Raw genomic sequence first — 21,241 nt, forward strand, 5'->3', positions numbered from 1 at the left:
AAATCACTCCACTGTAGACTGGGACAAGAGTGGTCTGACAGGTTTTGGGGCTCGACAAATTGAGTTCCCTGTGCATGTAAACATAGTGATTGAAGAATACTCTTTTGATTACTGAGCATTTCTGACAGCCCCCCAATCTTTATCTTCGTATTTGTATTTATTTTTTTGCTTCCTAGTTCCAACACATCAAGTTTGAGGGCAGAATGTTGACTTTGTAGCCTTAAATATCCCACCCAAGATGGAGAGATAATCCGACCACTTTGTCACAACCTTGTTCAAACGTACTAAAGGGGAGCTCCTGGTCTGTGTGAGAAATTAAACGTCGCCGCGTCACATCATTAAGGAACCATCTGGAGAGCGACTGAGCTAAAGAATAGGACAGTTGATTGAGAATAGGCCTCCAGCAGAGTGGAATAATGTGCCTCTCTCCACAATGGACTGGATCTGTTAACATTATTTTAGGAGAAAAGACTTATGTTGTCACAGAAACTCCTTCCAACATCAATACATTCCAGGGCTTTATAGTTCCTCAGTAGGGTCCTTAAAGTGTTGGCTTTCAACTGTGTTCAGGGGTAAAAGAATATAGACTGCTTTAAAATTATTACTTTACCAATCAGAACACAGCGTGAAAAGACTTTTCTTTTATGTGCGCTCCGAGAGATGTTCCTGGAATATAAAGAACGTCGAGGCGGCTGTTGAGAATGCGGCAGCAAAAGTGCTCTTCACCGAACTAAAAAGTGCTAAGACTTTAACCAGTGTCAGGCAAAGAAAGGGGAAGATAGACGGTGCAAATGTATGTGATTGCATATTTTCTGACTAACTGCAATTAAATAGATGTACATTTCAAACAAACAGGAGCCTTAACATTCGAGAGAAGACTGAAATATGAACTGATAAATGAATACAATAATCCTATGCACAGAACATGTTTAATGTATTTATTTTACTGGATTGTTTGTTGTTGGGAGAGGAAAGTGTATGACTTTAAATCATTTTTGTGATTTTCTATAGGTGACCAGTCCATTTGTGATTTTGATTCTTATTGCAGTTTATTAATAGCTCTGAATTAGCGGTAAGTTCTTAGGGACACGGAGGAGGAATCGGCTTCAAACATGTATAAAATATAAAGAGGACATGTTTTTTTTTTTTAGTCCATTTCGTCCATCTAATAAAAGGGAACTTATCTAAAGCTGCTAGATTTGTTGTTTGTGTTGGTTCTAATTACTGAGAATAACAAGACAAGATTATGGTCGTTAAAATAAAAGTATTTATTCCCTACGATTACATAACTAACAGATTAAAAACGCATGTCTTGTCCTTCAAGTTCCCATCAAACATCTGGTCCTCATCTGGGGGCTTCTCACACACAGGACAAAGAATATGAATATTCATAAGAAGGTGGATCTTTTCTGGCACCTCTTGGTACCAGGCTTTACCTTCCAGGACATCCTAATATGGTCGTGAGATGCGACCCTTGACCCAGACAGAGAAGCTGGGGGAGCAGAGACAGAGCAAGCAGACAGAGCAAGAATGTGCAGTGTGTGTGTGTGTGTGTGTGTGTGTGTGTGTGTGTGTGTGCGTGTGTCCAGTCTGCAATAACAATGAAAGGTATATTATTCGTAAGAAGAAAGCTGTAACCCACCTATTCCAAATCAATCATTCTGGGAAGAATCAGGGTCAGTTTGTTCTACAAACCAAGAAATTAAAAATTACTCTAAAATTATTTTAATTTTTTTGTCAAAACCCAACAACAGACCATCCCTCCAGACACCAGCTTTACTCTAAAATCTAAGCAGAATTAAAACACTGATTTTCCTCTGTACAAAGCTCATTTCTACAAAATCAAACATCACAATACAAAACTACAAAGGGTCAGCTCCACTAAGTGTTCAGCCATTTGTTTGTACTCCAAAGGGTTCAAAAATGGCTTCAGTTTTAATTTGTGCTCAGTTCAGTCAGGCGTTATTGTAAAAAATCGGCCTAAAGGGTTTTAATCTGCATATCATCCTTCTGAAACCAAATGACTGAACCAGGGGCAGATTCTCCAGCACCCCCCCACAAAGGCTTCTGGCACTCTTCACAGAGACGAGAAGAAGGGCCACATGTGGTACGGGTAGAACTCTTTTATCATACAAGGTGGGACCTGGACACACACCATGGTCCAGAAGAATCAGCCAGTAAGTAATAAGGGAACACAATTATTACATGGTTAAAATCTTAATTTAAACTACAACATTCTAATTGAAAAAATAATCTATCTTCAATGCCATCGCCCCCGTAAGACATGTTCCATTGCTATTACTGTTTGTTTACTGCATGATTTTCCTCAGTCCTAGCACCCTGCAGTGTACTATATAAATAATTATTGTTTGCTAGTTGCATAAAATTGTGCATTACAGCCAATACTGCACCCACAGGTATTGGCTATGTTAGGACTAAAATCAACAGGAGCATTTCATCAGCACATGGAGCGGCAGAAGAAAAGTAGGCAGTAAAATATGAGAATAAAGACAACACTTTTTAGGCTTACAATTGTGAAACCAAGTGTATTTTTTGGATACTGTTGATTTAGTCATTCCTGCTTTTTGGCACAACAGAAGGTGCAATCTATGTTTAGTTATTGTCTTTTCCATCATTTCTTCCTCTTCCACACCAGCTAATTTCAAGTTCCTACTTCCTACTTTATTTCTATTAGTATTTTTTCTGTCCGGTTTTCTTTTTTCATGCAGGCAGCTTCCTTAAAGAAGACATATTATGCAGAGTCAAACTACTGTGTTATAATGGTTTTCCCGTCATCATTAGTTTACTCTGTGTTGTATTTTGAGTGGCTTTGTCTTGATTTAAGGCTTGAGTACTTAGAAAGATTTCACTCACCTCCTACCCAACTCCACCCACAAGTTGGTCGTGACTTTTGATTATTAATTTAATCACAGAAATGATCAAATAAAAAAGGAATGAATACAAGCAATGTAGTAAGGAACATTGCATCATTAAGAGGCTATGACTTTGTGTGGGGAAAGAACATATCTAATCTGATCAAAGTGGTGTGTTATATCCAAGTGTATCCTCTGAAGTTTGAACTGTGATCTATTCTTAGATTTCAGATTCTTGCTTTGTGCAACATTTTGAGGCCTTTTCACATTCAAAATATATAATATTTTGTTTTAAATTGTCAATCACTTTGGCAAGGGTCCTAGATTCTTATCATTCTGAATCCAATGGACCAGACTCCACATGTGGTATGGGTGGAACCCTTTTTATGATAGAAGGTGGGACCTCGGGCCTCATTTATAAAGCTGCCCTCTGCGGTCATTATCTTAAAATGGTGATAGTAAATGTAAGGTGTTTTATGCTTGCTGTCTTGTCACTTGTTGGTGATAAGAGAAGTTTAAATGAGAGACGGAGACGGCTCTATGTCTCGTGTTGACAGTCTGACGACAACTCAATAAAGCCACAAGAGGGCGCTCCAAAATAACGTACACCATAACTCTTTCTATTGGCCAAGTTTTGAACTAAACATTCATATAGATATATTTTTATCAATAAAAATGTAAACCACATACTCAAAACATTATTTGAAAAGTCAAACAGAAACGTTGAGACACTGAATTTTTTTGCTCCAAATTAAAAAACAGCCTGAAGTGAATTGTAATACATTGTATTTTTATACACTGAAATTTAAAACAATGTATATTTTTACCCTGAAATTTTAAAACACAGTACAGTGTTTGTAATTTTATAAGCTCTTGTAATTTCAATAATTTTGATCTGATAAATAATTGGTGAATATGCCCTCTTACTGCTTTTTTTGTAATGTTATCAAAAGGTTAATTATGTTATTATTTGTTTCCCCAAATGTCCAGGCAATAAATTAAATAAGGCCAGATCAATGTACAGTATAGATACCTTAATGCATTTTGGTTGCTTAACTTTATGGACGACAATATGTTTTCGTATATTGTTTACATGAGATTTCCAGTTTAGGTTCTCCTCCAGTGTCACTCCCAAAAATTGTATTTCCGATACTCCGGTTCAATATTTATTCCATTAATGGAAAACTGGATGTTTATATTTGTGTTAAAGTTTTTATAAAGCAAACAATTAGTCTTGTTTACATTTAAGGACAATTTATTTTCATCAAACATTTTATTTTTACCATGTCTTTGTTAAGTTGTTTGTATTGTCACCTGTCAGTAGCAAATGTGTGTCATCAGCAAATAGCACAAACTGGAATATTTGTGATACTGTACTTCAATCATTAATGTATAATATGAAATGTTTAGGCCCAAGAATGGAACCTTGGGGAATTCCACCTTCAATATTTAGTTTAAATTAAGTGTTGCCTGCCAACATGTGCAATTACTGTGCAATTCATGTGCAATTACTGTCGTGATCACATGCAACGGTATTTATTTATTTATTTTTATCTTTATTATTTTTCCCCTCCATTCCTTGTTGGAAACTCTTCTATTGAGAGTGTTTTTCAAACTTCCTATAAGTTATCTGTTCTTTTCCTCTGTATCTACCTGCGTTGCAACAATGAAATTTCCCCATGTGTGGACAATAAATGAATATCTTATAAGATAAGATAAGATAATCCTTTATTGTCCCACATGGGGAAATTTCATTGGTGCAACGCAGGTAGATACAGAGGTAGATCCAGAAGAACAGATCACTTATAGGAAGTCTGAAAAACACTTTCAGTAGAAGATCTCCTATAAATAAATAAAAACTCCCATAGACAAATAAATAAATAAATGAATACATAAATACCATTGCATGTGATCACGACAGTAATTGCACATGAATTGCACATGAATTCCAACAGTAATTGCACATATGACAGAATTGCACATGGTTAGGTCAGTATTGCGAGTGTTCAGTACTAACAGTTTTTGTTATAAAGTCTGACAGCAGCAGGAAGGAAAGACCTACGGAACCTTTCCTTCACACAGTGAGGGTGGATCAGTCTCTCACTGAAGCTGCTCTCCAGAGCGGAGAGAGTGTCCTGCAGGGGGTGACACTCATGGTCCAGCATAGATGTGAATCTAGCCAGGACCCTCCTGTCCCCCACCTCCTGCACCGAGTCCAGAGCACAGCCCAGGACGGAGCTGGATTTCTTGATGACTCTGTCTAGCCTCTTCCTCTCCCTCTCTGTGATGCTGCTGCTCCAGCAGGCCACACCATACAGGAGGGCTGAGGGCTTATCTTAACTGTACAAATTATTGTCTTTTTACCAAGAAGTAACTGACCCAATTTAACACTCCTCTTATTCCATTGTTTTTTATCAATATGCTGTGGTCTATTGAAGGCCTTTTTGAGGTTAACAAACACAGGGCGCTTTGTTTATTTTCAGTTGCTGTGGTGATGTGGTCTGTGATCTGTGTAAGTGCTAAAGCTGTGGGTCGTTTCCTTCCCCAAAACGATACTGATTTAACAAATGCTTTTTTCAATGAATGAGTCTAGTCTATAAACAAAGAGTTTTTCTAATATTTTAGCAAATTGTGAGATTAAGGACATTGGTCGATAGTTTGTTAGGCCTGATTTAAATACTGGGATTATTTCAGAGATTTTCATTCTGTCCGGTAAAAGTCCAGAAGTGAAGGAAGAGGTTTTGCTATACATTACATAGATTCATTCAATAAATGATTTTGTATATTTAAATTCTGTGCTTTATTTTCAATCACTTTTGTAATACTCTCCATGTACTCTCCTTTAATATTAATTCTATTATCAAGTAATGCTTTTGAATGCTAATCTTTTTTTGCTCTTCTTAATAAGCCTGTCAGGTTTATTTTTATATGTGTTGTATTTATTTTCAGAGATCAGTCCTAATGTATTGACTGCTTCTTCACTTCTTATTCTTTCTGTCCTCTGATACACACATATAGTTTTACTGTGACCATTTTGAAAGGCCCAATTGAAATAAATGAAATAATGTCTGTGCCAGCCCCAGGAGCGCGCACTCACAGAAGTAAGTTAGCAGTTTTATGATAGGGCGTCATGTGTCCAATGTTTTATATTATATTCTTTACCTGCACTTGTCTCTGCAGCATAAGCGTTTGTCCCTCTGCTGCTGATCCATCCACATCTAGATCCATGCATCTCTCCCGCTGAAGGGCCAGTTTCACTTTTACCTCCACGTCAGTCTGTGGTCCGCGTGACGCAAAGACAGACATGATCAATACTTGGCTGTAATCATCTCCCTCCTCCTCCTCCTCCTCCTCCTCCTCCTCCTCCTCCTCCTCCTCCTCCTCCTCCTCCTCCTCCTCCTCCTCCTCCTCCTCCTCCTCCTCCTCCTCCTCGGTCCAGGTAAATGCCTAAACCCCAAATGTCAAAACAGAGTCCGTCTAAAGTTCAGGCTAAACGAAAATACTATCCAATCTGCCACAATCCTCCTTTTCCACACATAAACATCTGCGCTGTATTATGTGGAAAGAGGGAGTGAAACAGCCATGGACTGCCTTTTTTTGTGCCTTTTTTGCATAATATTGGCCATTTATGCACACACGCATACTGTTACTTATGCCTGTGATTTTTTTGTGGAAATAATTCAAGTGCAATCTCAATTTATATGCTGTGGGCCACACCGCAAACTGCAGTGTAGAGGCACACAAAATTACGCAAGGGAAATCGTTTAACGTGACTAATTTGCCTTTAATAAAAACTGCCATACATTCTCTTAAAATAAATCTATTATATAAGTGGATGTTTATAATCAGGCAGTTTTAGATCAGAGTTCTGTTTGTTGATGTACTTTTTATTCCAAATAATTTCATCATATTCAGCTGGGTTCCTTTTAAACATGCCGTTTTGTGTCGTATGTCCATGTTCATTCTACATCCAACACTTGGGTAGTTCTCATTTATGCAAGAACTATTTATGGGTTTCAGGCAAATTATGGATTGTTTGAAAAAAATATCTTTTTCCCATTCATCATCATCAATCAATTGTGTCATTTCTACAACAGCGGAGGACCATATAGCTTAAAACCCACAAAAAGATTAACAGCTAAATGGGGGAAAAAACAATAATTTGACTTTATTACCCCATACCATATGGAAAGAAAACTGTCTGGTTCCTTGAGTGTGCACGTATTTTGGAAACATTTGCCAGTGTCCCATAATGTGTTCATTTTCCACAAAAAAACTTGTTCTATGTTGTTTTTATCTTACATAAAGTCAGCTATAACCATGGCACCCAGCACCAGTTTAATGGGATGCCAGTTACCAGCGTTCACACAAGCAAGACTTTTTCTTTCTTTTTCCGCTGACAAGTCTCAAAGTGACAAAATAACACCCTATCTCCAAAACATCCATCACTCCCCAAAGGTCACCATAACATTACTTGGATCTGGTTTGGTTCCAGCTCTCTTTGTCCAAGATGGCACAGCATCCATTACAGTGCCCTCTCCTCTCCGTGCTGTCTATTACTGCCATCCGGGTGAAGAGGTAATTGGGAGTGTTCTGCCTGAGCAAGCAGGTGCCCACAAGCAGTGGCAGACACAGGCTAAATGTGTCCAGAGTGTAGGGCTGCAGCCAGCAATTAGTACAGTCATTGAGTTAGTTATTTTCTTAGTAAGTAATTGTTTTATTTTTTTTACATTCCGTGAAGCATTTGAATATATTACTTTTTTTTTAACATATAAATGCTATAGTTCATAGGAATAAATCAATGTTGTTTCTGCTTAAAATGACGCATTTCACTTCACCAGTTCAAAATGTTCTGTTAGAATATATATATAAAGGACTAATTAACCTGTCACCTCACTTTAGCCTTTGTGTCTTCGCCCCATCATCGCTGACTTTCTGTTTCATAATTGCGGTCCTCCGTGTTCTTTCACACAAAGCTACACTTCTACTCTTCTACTCGACTCCAGATCCACAGGTCATCGATGTACCTGAACCACTCCCGGCGGGGAAGTGGGAGAAGAAGAAGGAAAAGCAATGAACTGAGAAGGAAAAGCAATGAACTATGCATTTGGGCCTCAATACTGCCATGGACACATTAAACAGATCCCTTTGATCAGTTTTAGGCAGTGAGGATTCAGATCACCAAAAGTCCTTTTAGATTGAAATCAGGCCAGTGTGGTTATGTGTGTTTTAAATCATTGTTGAAACTCAAATAGAGTCTTTATTACTTTATTACATTTTGCTTTGTTTTTTTAAAGGATTTTTGGGCCCGTAGTCTTTATTAGACAGGACAGCTTAGTGTGAAATGGGGATAAGACAGAAAGGAGTGCAATAAACTGTCAGAACCGGGATTCAAACTCACATAGAGCCTGGCTGTGCTGCTGCCTTAACCACTCGACCACCGGGCAGCACCTTCATTTACATTTTAATGCAGATACACTCCCATCCTTGAGTCCGGACACACTATTTCAGCCACTACTGCCCCCATTATTCCTGTTAATCTTTCTAAATACACTTTCTCCTACATCTCCCACACTATTGCTAAAGAGAGATACACTAATAATGCCCAATGAAGGGTATAGTGGGATACACTGTAGTAGAAGTAGTGGTAGTTGAGGTAGTGACTCTAAATTGTGTATAGGTATAACAGGGCTGAATACTGAATGGTTGAATGTCTGTCTAATGCTTATTCTTTATTAAAATCTACTGCAGATGTGTTGCAGTGATAGATATTAGGAAAACAATACAGCACAAGATTAGCACAAGCTTTTTTATATGGCTACATTAGACCTAAAGTTGTAATTTTTATATATTTGGAGTCCTTTCATGAGCAGGCCTTAATATTTGGGCTGTCAAGGCGGCTAGAAGCTGGCATTTACCCGTGGCGGACATTCAGAGTGTACTCCCCCACAGAGCCACAGTGTTCTGGGCTGAGGCAGGCTGAGTGGGAGGCATTCACTCTCCACCATCCTGCCACCGCTGCCCTCACTTTTAATGATACAAAGTCTGCTCTGGCCTGCACACTCGCAAATAGTCAACATTTTTGGAAGCACTGCCAAATGGTTTAAAAATAGTAATACAGTTATTCCAAAGTTTCGACAAACTCTCACATGGTGAAATTGCATATTTGTGTTGCCGGGATATTTTGATGGAAACAAAGGCTGTTTGTTCCACTGTCTTTAAAGCTAACAATGTGCCTAAATATAATAATGTTGGAGCACATTATGAAAACACATAAAAACCACCAAGCAGATTGCAAGTCTCAATCAACAAAATACATGGAAAGCCAGTTGGTTTTATTTGATGACAACATACTTCAAAGAGTGGATTTGGGAAATACGAGGCAGAAAAAGTAGGACGTTCTCCTTTTCCCAGGGATTTTTAGTGGTAGAACAGAAAGGCTTATAATAGGCTTAAAGTCTTAAGATTCTATATTACATACACTTTTGATGTATCTGCAATGTATATGAAATGCATCCAATTTGGTTTTTTGCTTTCTCGCTACCAAATATGTAGTAAAATTATGCCAAAATATCTTGTTGTTTTGTGAATCCAACAACCCTTTGTACGATTTTCCCCATTTTCCATTCTTTAGTCTCCATAGGCAAACACAATTACTCATTATTGTGTTAAGAAATGTTTTCGTATTCATTAAAACCATTGTAATAGCCGATCAATAGTGACTTGCCTGGGCCTGACCTTACCGCTATATGCGCGCACCGCCAGCCGTCATTCACGTCGGCGAGATGGAGACGTCGTGTCACTAGAAATGTCGCCTTATCGACTCCCTGCCGGAATCACATTTTCTCTTTAATCACCAACTATATGGCAAAAATCCATTTTCATTCTCACGGCTTGGGTCCTCCGATTTGAGCCTTTGTCAGGGCGCTGCAGAGGAGTGTGATTCTGGGCAGCCTGATAGAAATGTCATGCCCACTTGACCCCCACAGACACGTGTGAGGAAAGCAGTTGGAGCTGAAAAAGGCATGCGAAAAGAATTACCGGCAAGCCACAGCTAAAACGAGCCATATATGAGTGGTTCCCATGTACAGAAGACTATGAGAAGTCTCCTCACTTCCACCTGCCAGCGCATCCACCAAATACAGAGTTTAACAGCAGCAGCAAAGTTACACCGGCCCCGGAATAACTTCATAATGTCTGCATTTGGCCTTGAATATTATTGGATACAGAAAGTAATTTGCAGTATAAATGTGTGGGAAAAGACACTTCAGTTGTCATATTTTCAAAGTACTGCATGTGGTTAGTAGTGAAGGATAAATCTTTCAAATTAAAATGCAAATACAACTGAAATGCTTGGGCATGCTAAACGAACAAGTTAAAAGTATCGTTACTGCATGTACATCGCAGTGATATGGGAATTCTCTATGTAGGTGCCCCTGCGTCTGGTGAGATCTGAATCACTAACCCTCCAGATGATGGGCACTACACTCACTGTAACACCTGCTGTAAAAGGCTAAAGCAGATGTAGAAGAATGCACTGAATATTGCACAAGCATGTTACAGCACATAGTAGAGCAGTTTGATGGTGACATCAGGAGTAGCTCCGTGTCTCTCAGTGGAGCAACGGTCCAGCCCAATGTGGAAGGAAAGTCCAGAATAGTCATGATATTGGACAACAGCCTCCTCTCTGACACGATAGCCAGAAGACGACTTGTGAGTTAGCTCTTTATTTATTCACAAATGAATACATGAATAAATAAAGTGCATAATTCAAAAGGTAGTCAACTGGGCTAGTCAACAGCATGTTTCAAAAATCAAAGCTAACGTTCAGATGATGACCTTCTTTCTACGGTGGATCCCTCCAAGACAAATTTGACACCGACATGGATAATTCAGTTCATTGAGTCACAACAAGGAGGTATGAGGCCTGAGCCAGTTATCAATGTCTGAACACTCTTACTTCTCTCCATTCACACTCACTCTTGCATTGTGCTCCAGCTCATACTGACTTTTGGTCTTGCCACCTCGTGTCCATAAACCAGGCAAGGAAACTATAACGTATAGTGACGTGTCTATAATATCCGACCAGGTAATTCTGTTGCACAATGTTCAATCTTGAATAAATGCATGATCATTTAGTTTCTTTCATTCAAAGTATATGACATTTTAAAGGTGCACTATGTAACCTTTTGGTGAAGGGTCTACCACCTGTTTGTTTCCATGTGATTGTCATGTCTAAACCTCCCATTTGTTGGGAAATGGGAGGTTTTGTCTATAGGAGTTTTTGTTTATAAGAGTTCTTCTAATAAGAGTGTTTTTTTTGTTATCTGTCTTTTTCCTCTGTATCTACCTGCGTTGTATCAATGAAATTTCCCCATGTGTGGACAATAAAGGATTATCTTATCTTATCTTATCTTAGAGCGTTCCCCAGTGTAGCATTAAACTGTAGCATTGGAGACAAGCAGGAGATCTTCACCACAAAAGTAACAAAGGGCACCTGTAAAAAAGGATTATTGATCTTTAATAAAAATGTGCATTACATTGCTTCTGCTTGACTCGGTAAAAGGGTGAAACTTAAAACGTTCGGGCAATAATGTCCGCTAGTATAAAAGTGTGTAATCGACATTTGGCTTGATTGAGTTTTGATGTGTGGGTATAAAAGTCCCTCTGGTCTGCAGCAGTGTCCATCTGTGGCGTGTGTCAGGAGGCCAGTCACACCAGAGCACAACAGCTGTCTTTCCACGCAGGTTTGCTTTGAATAATAAGTTTGTTTATCTCATGCAGAAGCGTATTGTATTTCAAGCACGTTACTTTAAGATAAGATATTCCTTTATTGTCCCACATGGGGAAATTTCATTAAAACACACATGTCATGCAAAATTGAGCTTTTAATCGTGGTAGACACTAACATGGTTCCCTCATCAAAAACATACCTGGAGTTGTATTTATTTAGCTTCATTCATGCTTGTTTAACTCATTCATGCCTGTTTAGAAAGTCCTCTCCCCTCTGAGCGTCAAAAACACTCATTCTGAATTTCTCCTGTGACGTCGAGCTCCGAGATGTTCTGCACAGTTTTATATCCATCGTCAGACTCGTTCTGAGCATTTTTGCCATAGAATCAAGATTATTAGAGTTTTTTGGCTGGATAGTCATTTAATAAGTAATTTTTCAGTTCTAAAAGATGAGTTTTTAAAGTAAAAGTACTCAAGGGCATGTTTAAGGGCCAATGACAATACAAATAATAATTGAGTGTCTGCGAGATGTCACGCAGACACTATATGTTCTAGTGTTTTTTATTATTATTGAGTGTCTGCGAGATATCTCGCACTGTCTCATTACTGCTATTACTTTTGACATTTGTACTAGTTGTACTTTTTGCAGTATTTACCAAAGTACTTTTTCCCCATTGAAATGAATGGGGCATTGAACACAGTTCAGTTTTTCAACAGATTTTAACCCTTTCACACTTCCAAACACTTTCAACACATTCAGAATTCAACACTATAGTATTTAAACACATGTAGTACTTTTACACACATGTAGTACTTTTACACACATGCAGTACTTTTACACAAAAAAGTACTTTTTCCACAAATTTTGCAATTCAGCAATTTGACACAATTTAACTACTTGACACCATTTCACACTTCAACAAAATACTTACACACCTAGTACTATTACACACATGTAGTACTCTTACACACATGCAGTACTTTTACACAAAAAAGTACTTTTACACAAAAAAATACTTTTACACACAAAAAACTTAAAAAAAAAAAATACTTTTACACAAAAAAGTACTTTTACACAAAAAAGTACTTTTACAAAAAAAGCACTTTTACACAAAAAAATACTTTTAACACAAAAAATACTTTTACACAAAAAGTACTTTTACCACCTACTTACCCAGCTCAACCACCGTCCGGCCTGTCTACTTTTTCCCATGGAGGTTTTTTTTAGTTTTTCCTGGCCGAGAAGGAGAATCCTAAGGACAGGGGATTCCCAGGACATCGCCCCTCGCACCTGCTCCCCATCTTCAATCAACGCACCCAAGTCCCTGTCCCTGTGGCACCTCTGCTCCCATCAGTGCATTTGTTTTCTTATGCCGCCATCTAGTGGACACTATTACTTTTGACATTTGTACTACTTGTACTTTTTACAGTATTTACAAAAGTACTTTAACCCATTGTAATAAATGTGGCATTTGAACACAATTCATGTTTTCAACAAATATTAACCCTTCCACACTTCCAAACACTTTCAACACAATCAGAATTCAACACATTAGTATTTAAACACATGTAGTACTTTTACACACATGTAGTACTTAAGAGATAAGATAAGATAAGATATTCCTTTATTGTCCCACATGGGGAAATTTCATTGGTGCAACGCAGGTAGATACAAAGGTAGATACAGAAGAACAGATCACTTATAGGAAGTCTGAAAAACACTTTCAGTAGAAGATCTCCTATAAATAAATAAAAACTCCCATAGACAAATAAATAAATAAATAAATACCATTGCATGTGATCCCGACAGTAATTGCACATGAATATGTGTCACAACAGCACATAGATTGCACATGAATTTCACAGTAATTGCACATGAATTGCACATGAATTTTACACACATGCAGTACTTTTACACAAAAAAGTACTTTTTCCACAAATTCAGCAATTTGACACAATTAAACTACTTGACACCATTTCACACTTCAACAAATTAATACTTACACACCTAGTACTCTTACACACATGCAGTACTTTTACACAAAAAGTACTTTTAACACAAAAAATACTTTTACACAAAAAATACTTTTAAAACAAAAAGTACTTTTACACCAAAAAATACTTTTACACAAAAAATACTTTTACACAAAAAGTACTTTTACACAAAAAAGTACTTTCACACAAAAAAGTACTTTTACAAAAAAAGCACTTTTACACAAAAAAATACTTTTACACAAAAAAGTACTTTTACAAAAAATAATTTTACACAAAAAATACTTTTAACACAAAAAGTACTTTTACACAAAAAAGTACTTTTACACAAAAAAGTACTTTTACACAAAAAAGTACTTTAACACAAAAAATGCTTTTACACAAAAAGTACTTTTACACAAAAAATGCTTTTACACAAAAAGTGCTTTTACACAGATTCGGCAATTTCACACAATTAAACAACTTCAAACAACTTCACACTTCAACAAATTTGTACTTACACATATGTACACTTTCAGCAAGAATGCAGACACTCAAGCAATGGCTTCAGCCATTGCAAAATCTAGTTATTATATTTTCCATGATTTTCCATTTAGCCAGTTTCAACTCCTTAACGCTTCAACCGATTTCAACATGTTATACCTCATTATGATCGCTTTCACAGTAGTACGTGTGATATTACTTTTGACATTTGAAAAACTTGTACTTTTTGCAGAATTTTCAAAAGTATTAGTACTTTTTCCCCATTTAAATGAATTTGGGCATTATGACATTATGAGTGTCTGCAGAATTCTTTAGACTTTATTCTTTAGAATTTTGTGACGGAGCCAGTCGAGCGAGTGAGCGAGCGAGAGAGAGAGAGAGAGAGAGAGAGAGAGGGGGGGGAGAGGGGTGAGAGAGAGGGAGGGAGTGGGAGGGAGGGAGAGAGTGAGTGAGAGAGAGGGAGACGCAGACGCTCCAAATTTTCAAATTCATATTTGTCCTTTAAAAAACATAATTCATAATGCGCTGTGCTGGACTCCTTTATAATTTGCTGAATGTGTTAACCCACACTTTACCCTCATTTAAAGGTTCTGTACCAGATTTTATGAACATATTTTACATTACAATATGAAGAAAAAAATTGGGTACAGCTCATTTAACGCTTTAATCTGTCCAGTCTAATCAAGCTCATGGGCCAAATACATCTAAAAACCAAACAAACAAACAAAAACACCAAAATGATTGTTGCTCAGAACAAACGGTTGTGATGCTATAACATAAATCAAATAGGGTTCTCTACATGGTAAATCACGGCATATGACTTCACCCCTACTTTCCAAAAAGTTGCTTAAACAAAGAGCTTTGTTTAACAAGATTAAAGCCGACTTTTAATACACCATATCTGATCTTTTAAATCAAAGCACTGCCACTCCACACTGCAGCCCCTTCCGCCCGTTATGTCTTTTTAATGTTTCTTGTTCTTTTTCAAATAGGGATCAGGCTGTCGGGCATCATGTCACGCTTTATTTGGATATTGCCTGTTGGATACACACAGGGATTATTTTAGTTTTAGACAGTGCTTAGGCTAGGAATTAATCCCCCCATTAACTGGACGCCATTGCAATCACTCCCCCAGGGCCAGGCTTCCCTAAACACGAGGCTACTTTGGTGACGCTCGAGTGCCTGATGCATGTTGGGTTTAATGGCCGTTTGCAGGACAATGTGGCTAAATAACAAGCTTTATTCATTACCACGCTCCGTACCCGCCGTATTATCTAAACTAGTGTCCCGTGAGCTGCCTTATTGGGACAATTATGCTTGTCGATGCTTTCCATTTGATTCACAACAGATGAAGGTCGAGGGAAAGCCATCAATTGATTGGCTGTAGTGTAGTTTAATGACAGGATGGGGCGGCGTTGGCATCCGGGGGTCTTGGAAGGGGGGGAGCTGCCTAAAAGCGGGGCACTGAGCTGTCCAAAGCGAGCTAATTCAATGCGATCATCCAGTGGTGAAGGAAAACTAAACATGCCAGAATGGTGTCGTTTAGCCATTTTTCCACATTACCGTCGGCCTATTGATGGTTGCCCCACGGAAACTGTGGAGGGCGTGAAGTAAATAGGGCGTGAATCAAATAAAGTGTGTTGCCATTAACTGCCTGCACCAAACAAAAGGATGCATAAAGATAACAGGAATTTTGAGAAGAGGAAATTAGGTTTATTTGTTCAACTTAAAGAAATCGACAAACACGTTTCTCAAATTAGATTGATTCAAAATTGACAGGAAATAACCAGTTTGGTGATGTCAGCAAGATCTCCCTTGTTAAGCAGAGAAATGCACACAAACTGCAACGAGGACTTTATTGAATGGTTTAAAATACATTGGACATTAAAAAGTAGCAGTCCCTAAAATAAGGTTCAGTAATAAATTAGTTATAGTGCATTAATAAGCACTATTTCTTTGTTCATACGCATTAAAATGTTATAACATCTAGTTGTCCACTGCATGATTTATGCCGTCTGCAATGAAATATTTCTGTTCATGGGGATCTTGAGTTGTGGCTCAAAATCGTGGGTTGCAGGTCTCACAGTGAGACAGGGACAAAGATTAAACTTAGAACCATCAAATGACCAAAGAGCTGCGTTGTATATCAAACCTGTCTGATACTTTGGAACCATGGTCACAGACTGAGACTTCCTGTCGCTACGTCGATCAATCTCTGTCAAAAATCGAAACGAAAGCGGTCCTCAAAGTGCAGCAGACGAGCGCCGGGACCGTACATCACCTTATTTTGCTTTCATTTAGTAACTTTTACAAAAGCAAATAAACAACACTAGTACATAGTTGTTGCCTTGGTACTGGTAGTGTCACTGTATTCTTAAATGCTCTCAGTCTTGTAGTGGGACATCCAGACAAAAAGAGTAAATCATGCAGTGGACACCAGGCTTAACACACATATTTTGGGTTAATGATTAATCACTAACATTTATGAGCCATCTACAAGTGCTAGTAACTGTGTAAGTCCTTGTAAACATATAACTAGTACTTGATTACGCTTTATAAATAGTCAAATAAGGAACCTTATTCTAAAGCACTTCCAAAATGCATTGCTAAACATAAAGGCCGGTCAAGCCTCCACGTTGCTGATAGGACTGCAGGGAGTGAGGGGTCAAGTACATATTTGCAATTCATTATTAAGCTGATTCTAAAATGTTAAACTTATTAATATAGCCACGTTTGATGGGCCAATTAAAGTTCATACGACACATTAGACCAAACTTTTCAGTCAAACAAAGGGAAGTTTACCAAACGATTTTGCCTGTTTGGTGTCGTTTCTAAAGTCTCATCTTCCTGGTTCGACATGGCCAGCAAATATGACATAGGTAGAGATAATTCCACAACTGTTACTTAGCAACCGGACAGTAAACAAGGACCAAAATCAATTGAAATCATACTATAATTATGATTTGACAAATAATTGTACCCAAAAATGTGGCAGTCACATGCAAATTGTCTCTGCATTTTTGAGGGAATGGCTCTTTTTGATGACATCACAGAGGTATTCTGTTGAAGAACTCTATTTCCTGCCATTTTTAATTGTTTATTTGACAGATTTTCTTCACAAACTTGACGGGTGGAAAAACGATGACAATTATTTACCACTGGGACTATCTCACCAAACAACGTCATAGTTTGAAAAACACGAGAGCCTGTCGTACGGGCTTTAAAGTAAGTAGTCTCGGGTGCTCTTTGTCAAGACACACTAGAAAAATCTAGTGTGAATAAAATCAATGCCATCTCGAGCAGTGAAGGAGGCCGCACTTAACTCTTTTTGGACTCGCAGTTGAACCGTTCCACTTACCATTTGAAGCCTCCGTTTCTCACCTTGACGACTATCGATGTCTGAGGTCTCACTCTTGTCCCGCTGCGACGTCGCTGTGTAGTCATGCCCCTCTTCTTCCGTGGCCTCTCAAACTCAGAAGGCTTAAGAAAGATTGACAAGGACTTCGCTGGTCAATACGGGCTTAGGCATGGGTGAACTCGGAAGGAAACTTTTAAAGACAAACTTTAAGTGCGACGGTACAAGTGTAGGAGAATGTAGAGCGTGTGTGTGTGTGTGTGTGTGTGTGGGGGGGATGTTCTGCAGGGAAAGATCCAAGCAGAGATAGCAGCGCTGACCTCATACCAATTACGGCGGGTCACAGTGAATTACTTGAAGTAAACCTGCGAACCCAATCAATATCCTGATACTTAAGCTCTTAGCCGTAATAGACTTTCTCTGTTCTCCGCAGAAATCTATTCATCTGCAGCGTTTTCATTACAATCTCGAACAATTCCGTCAGATCTGTTCGACGGAACGGAGCTGCTTCGCCTTGCTATGGAATAATGAACGTTATTCGCACGTGTAAAGTCATGAGAGTCAAGGTTGTCAAGGGAAAAACGGAAAAGATGTGCACAGCTTTCAGGGCCATGTTGAGGCTTTATTAGAGTAGGGTGAATAAAAGGAACTGTATACAAGAGGTCAAATATCTCTCCATCTGGTCTCTATGCTACACAATGTTCGAAGTCATCAAAGTTAGTGATGGAACCATTAAATAATTCTATTTACAAGCCCAATTCCCAAAACAGTTGAGACAATGTAAATAAAAGTGCAAAAAATCATGAGGTTATTCACAATAGTAAAACATTTATAAATTATCGGATGAAATATTGTACAATCCCTTGAAAGAGATGTTTGGTTTCTTCAGAGTTTGTCAATATTATACGTACATGATATAGAATATGCTACAAAGACAAGGTTAAATCTGTTTTGAATCTTAAACTAATGTTAATACAGCGGTTGTGATGAAACTTAAAACAGACACTTCAATACAATTTTCAGTTTACCGTTTTCTGTTTTTGTCACAATTTTCGGAACTGGGTTTGTAAAAAAAATAAAAAAATAAAATGACAATACATTTGACCTTACATGTGCTTCATATAAAAACACCATATGGATTATTTATTATTTCTTATTCATCATAATCATGGGGAAAAGGGTATCACCGCCAACACTTTCAGGTAAGATAAGTTATTCCTAGCACTACGCGTTAACATTCAAATTCAAATGAAAAGTCAAAACGGGAGCATGTACCACCACTGTCTGCCATTAACGCAATCACTGCACCAGTTAAGTCCATTCACTGTAAATGTGTGTACAAGCAACCAGTCAGTAGCACAGTAATCAGAGCTAAAACTGTCACAAACATATTTAGGATGCCACTCTCTGCACCTTCTGTTGATATGTTATTTTTTTGTTCTTTTTCTTTCTTTTTTTTTTTGTTCTTTTTGCAGACGTACTGTGTCACATTTTGGCTCGCACATATTAAGCTACAATAAGATAAATAGTGTTTTGTGTATGTAAGCGCTGGCCGCCCTCCGTTAAGTGGCAGTAGTAGTCCTTTAGAGGCGTCTCCGGCCAAGCGCGGAGCAAACAGGTGGGTTAACACAATGTGAAAAGACTCCCAACATGCCACCACTGTGTTGGTCATTCTTCACGTTTCATTATTTTTCAGGTTTTAGAAGGAGTCCATGGCCTTGAATTCGCTAAGCGCCTGGACGGGGGAGATGTGTTTCTTTTGTGACCCCCGTCGGACGCGTGTTTGGCATTCCTCGGGCTTCTCCCTCTTCACCAGCGGCTTCTTCTCCGGGGCCTTCATGCGCCATGACACCACGGGCGAGTTGACGGCGGCCGTCCCGTAGACCTTCTGGTACTTGGTGGAGGCCACGTAGGACGCCTTGACAGTCAGCACCACGGCGTTCATGAGGTTCTTGGCCGCTTGGATCAGAGATGTGGCACTGTCCAGCTACAAGAACAAAGGCATTCAGTTTAGTGAGTCTGGAGCGAGACATTTGGAGGCATTTTGTTTATCGAGATCTACTTTGAGATATATTCTGACACCACAGTTCCAATGTGTATGGTAAATGTAGCATAGCTTTGTACAGTAAAGTTTATTTGGGGTTTAGGACAAAATGTTAATCTTGACATCTTTAAAACGGAGTCCCTGAACATAATGCAGGATCTGAATCTTGTCAATTGTTTCGAATGCATTCAGACCACCACAAATCATAATTCAAACGTGTTTTTTTTGTTTTTTTTAAAGTTCTGCGACAAATGCTCTCCGTGATGAGTCACAAGAAAGTATAATTAAAATAGTATTTCCTTTTCTTATTTGATTAAGGCACTGAACTAAGTACTGACCCTGAAGCTTTACTGATAAAGCAAAAAGGCCAATCTGGGTCACTTTGTTAAAATGGAATAGCAATAACAACATGACTCTTGGCACATAAGCACAAGGCTTTATGCTAATTATAATCATAATGTCAAGAACCATCACAATAATGAGCCCAGGCGATCAGCTGCTTATTTGTTGATGGGTAAAAAAAAAAAAAAAAAAAAAAGGCTGTATGGTGGATACAACGATCATGTCAGAAAATGTTTAAAGTTTATTTGGTGACATCCCAGGTTCTCCAGACCTCGGTGCTAAAAACATAATTTAAACATGATGAGCTGGCTCTCATCTCTCCGTGACATCTCGCTGTATGGAGCTTCATTAGAGGAGGCAGGGTTCAGGTGTTCCTCTGTTTTGTTTGGCTGACATTTAAGGGTCAGTGGCCAGTGGGCTTCTGACAACCGCAAACCAAGGAGAGTCAACTGCTTAGGCTTAATGAGCACAGATCACAGCTGACCGACATGAAAAGGTTAAAAACTCAGCAGGCCTTCCATATCTGGAAAGAGACGGGCCGTCACCAGAAAGGCAGGCTGACAAATCAAGGGCAGATTGAGACGTTTGCTGCTGCGAGGATAACATTATCTCACCAGAGCACAACAGCCAGAGATGCAATTATAATTAGCCTATAGAAAATGTTGAAAATACAGATAAAATACTTCTAACTACTAACTAATTTTTATTTTTTTTCATAATTATAGTAATAATTAAAACTTAAACAGTAAACAACATCAAACTCAGTGCCTTGCCCGGAAACAGCAGGGAAGTTATTTTTGGTCCAACTTTTTACCTAGGGACCTCAAAATAAATAGTAATAATTAGGAAAATAATCTGTGTTTTTAGTCTTGTGCGAATCATTCATGTGTATAAAAAGATTTATACTTATTCCACCAAATTGACTGTAATTAGAGGTCCTCAGGTAATTTTAGTCCCGTACAAATTAATAATATTAATCAGCCACTGACCATTCTCTAGTCCAACCATATTTGTATAATTGAAAAGTAAAAACACAAACCAAACTGTGATATAAATCTATAATAGGGCTGTAGTTTAACATGCAAATCATATTCAGAACACAACACTTCAGTAGAATTACTGTACATAGATGCATTACTGACACAATTGAACATGTGAAACCAAAAATGCAGACATGATTCCACGGTTACTCCTAATTTTAAGTCTGGCACGGTTTTGTTGGCACCCAGTTTTGGCTTCATCGAGCAACAATTCCATGACAACATAATGGCACCTCATTTATACTCATGTTGAAGACAAGAGCCTGCCACAGCACACCGCCTGCCACCAGTTCTGCCTTCATTCTTCCCCTGCCAACACAAGCTTCATGCCATGTCTTACATAAAAAGGGATGTAATTAGCGTTCACCAGCAGACAGCA

At 38.4% G+C, this 21,241-nt stretch overlaps 1 protein-coding gene across 1 annotated transcript in view; it reads right to left on the bottom strand.

Moving 5' to 3' along the window:
- Nucleotides 1-18,517: 18,517 nt before the first annotated feature.
- ctnna2 (catenin (cadherin-associated protein), alpha 2) overlaps nucleotides 18,518-21,241 on the bottom strand; it is a 308,211-nt gene continuing 305,487 nt past the window's right edge. Inside the window, exon 18 of the mRNA XM_072463897.1 lies at nucleotides 18,518-19,423. Within this exon, the coding sequence (XP_072319998.1) occupies nucleotides 19,136-19,423 (288 nt within the window). The 3' untranslated portion in view covers nucleotides 18,518-19,135. The remainder of the gene's footprint in view (nucleotides 19,424-21,241) is intronic.

The sequence above is a fragment of the Eucyclogobius newberryi genome, unplaced genomic scaffold, assembly GCF_026437365.1.
Source record: "Eucyclogobius newberryi isolate DKJ021-1_F unplaced genomic scaffold, fEucNew1.0.hap1 SCAF_4, whole genome shotgun sequence".
NCBI classification, from domain to species: Eukaryota; Metazoa; Chordata; class Actinopteri; order Gobiiformes; family Gobiidae; genus Eucyclogobius; species Eucyclogobius newberryi.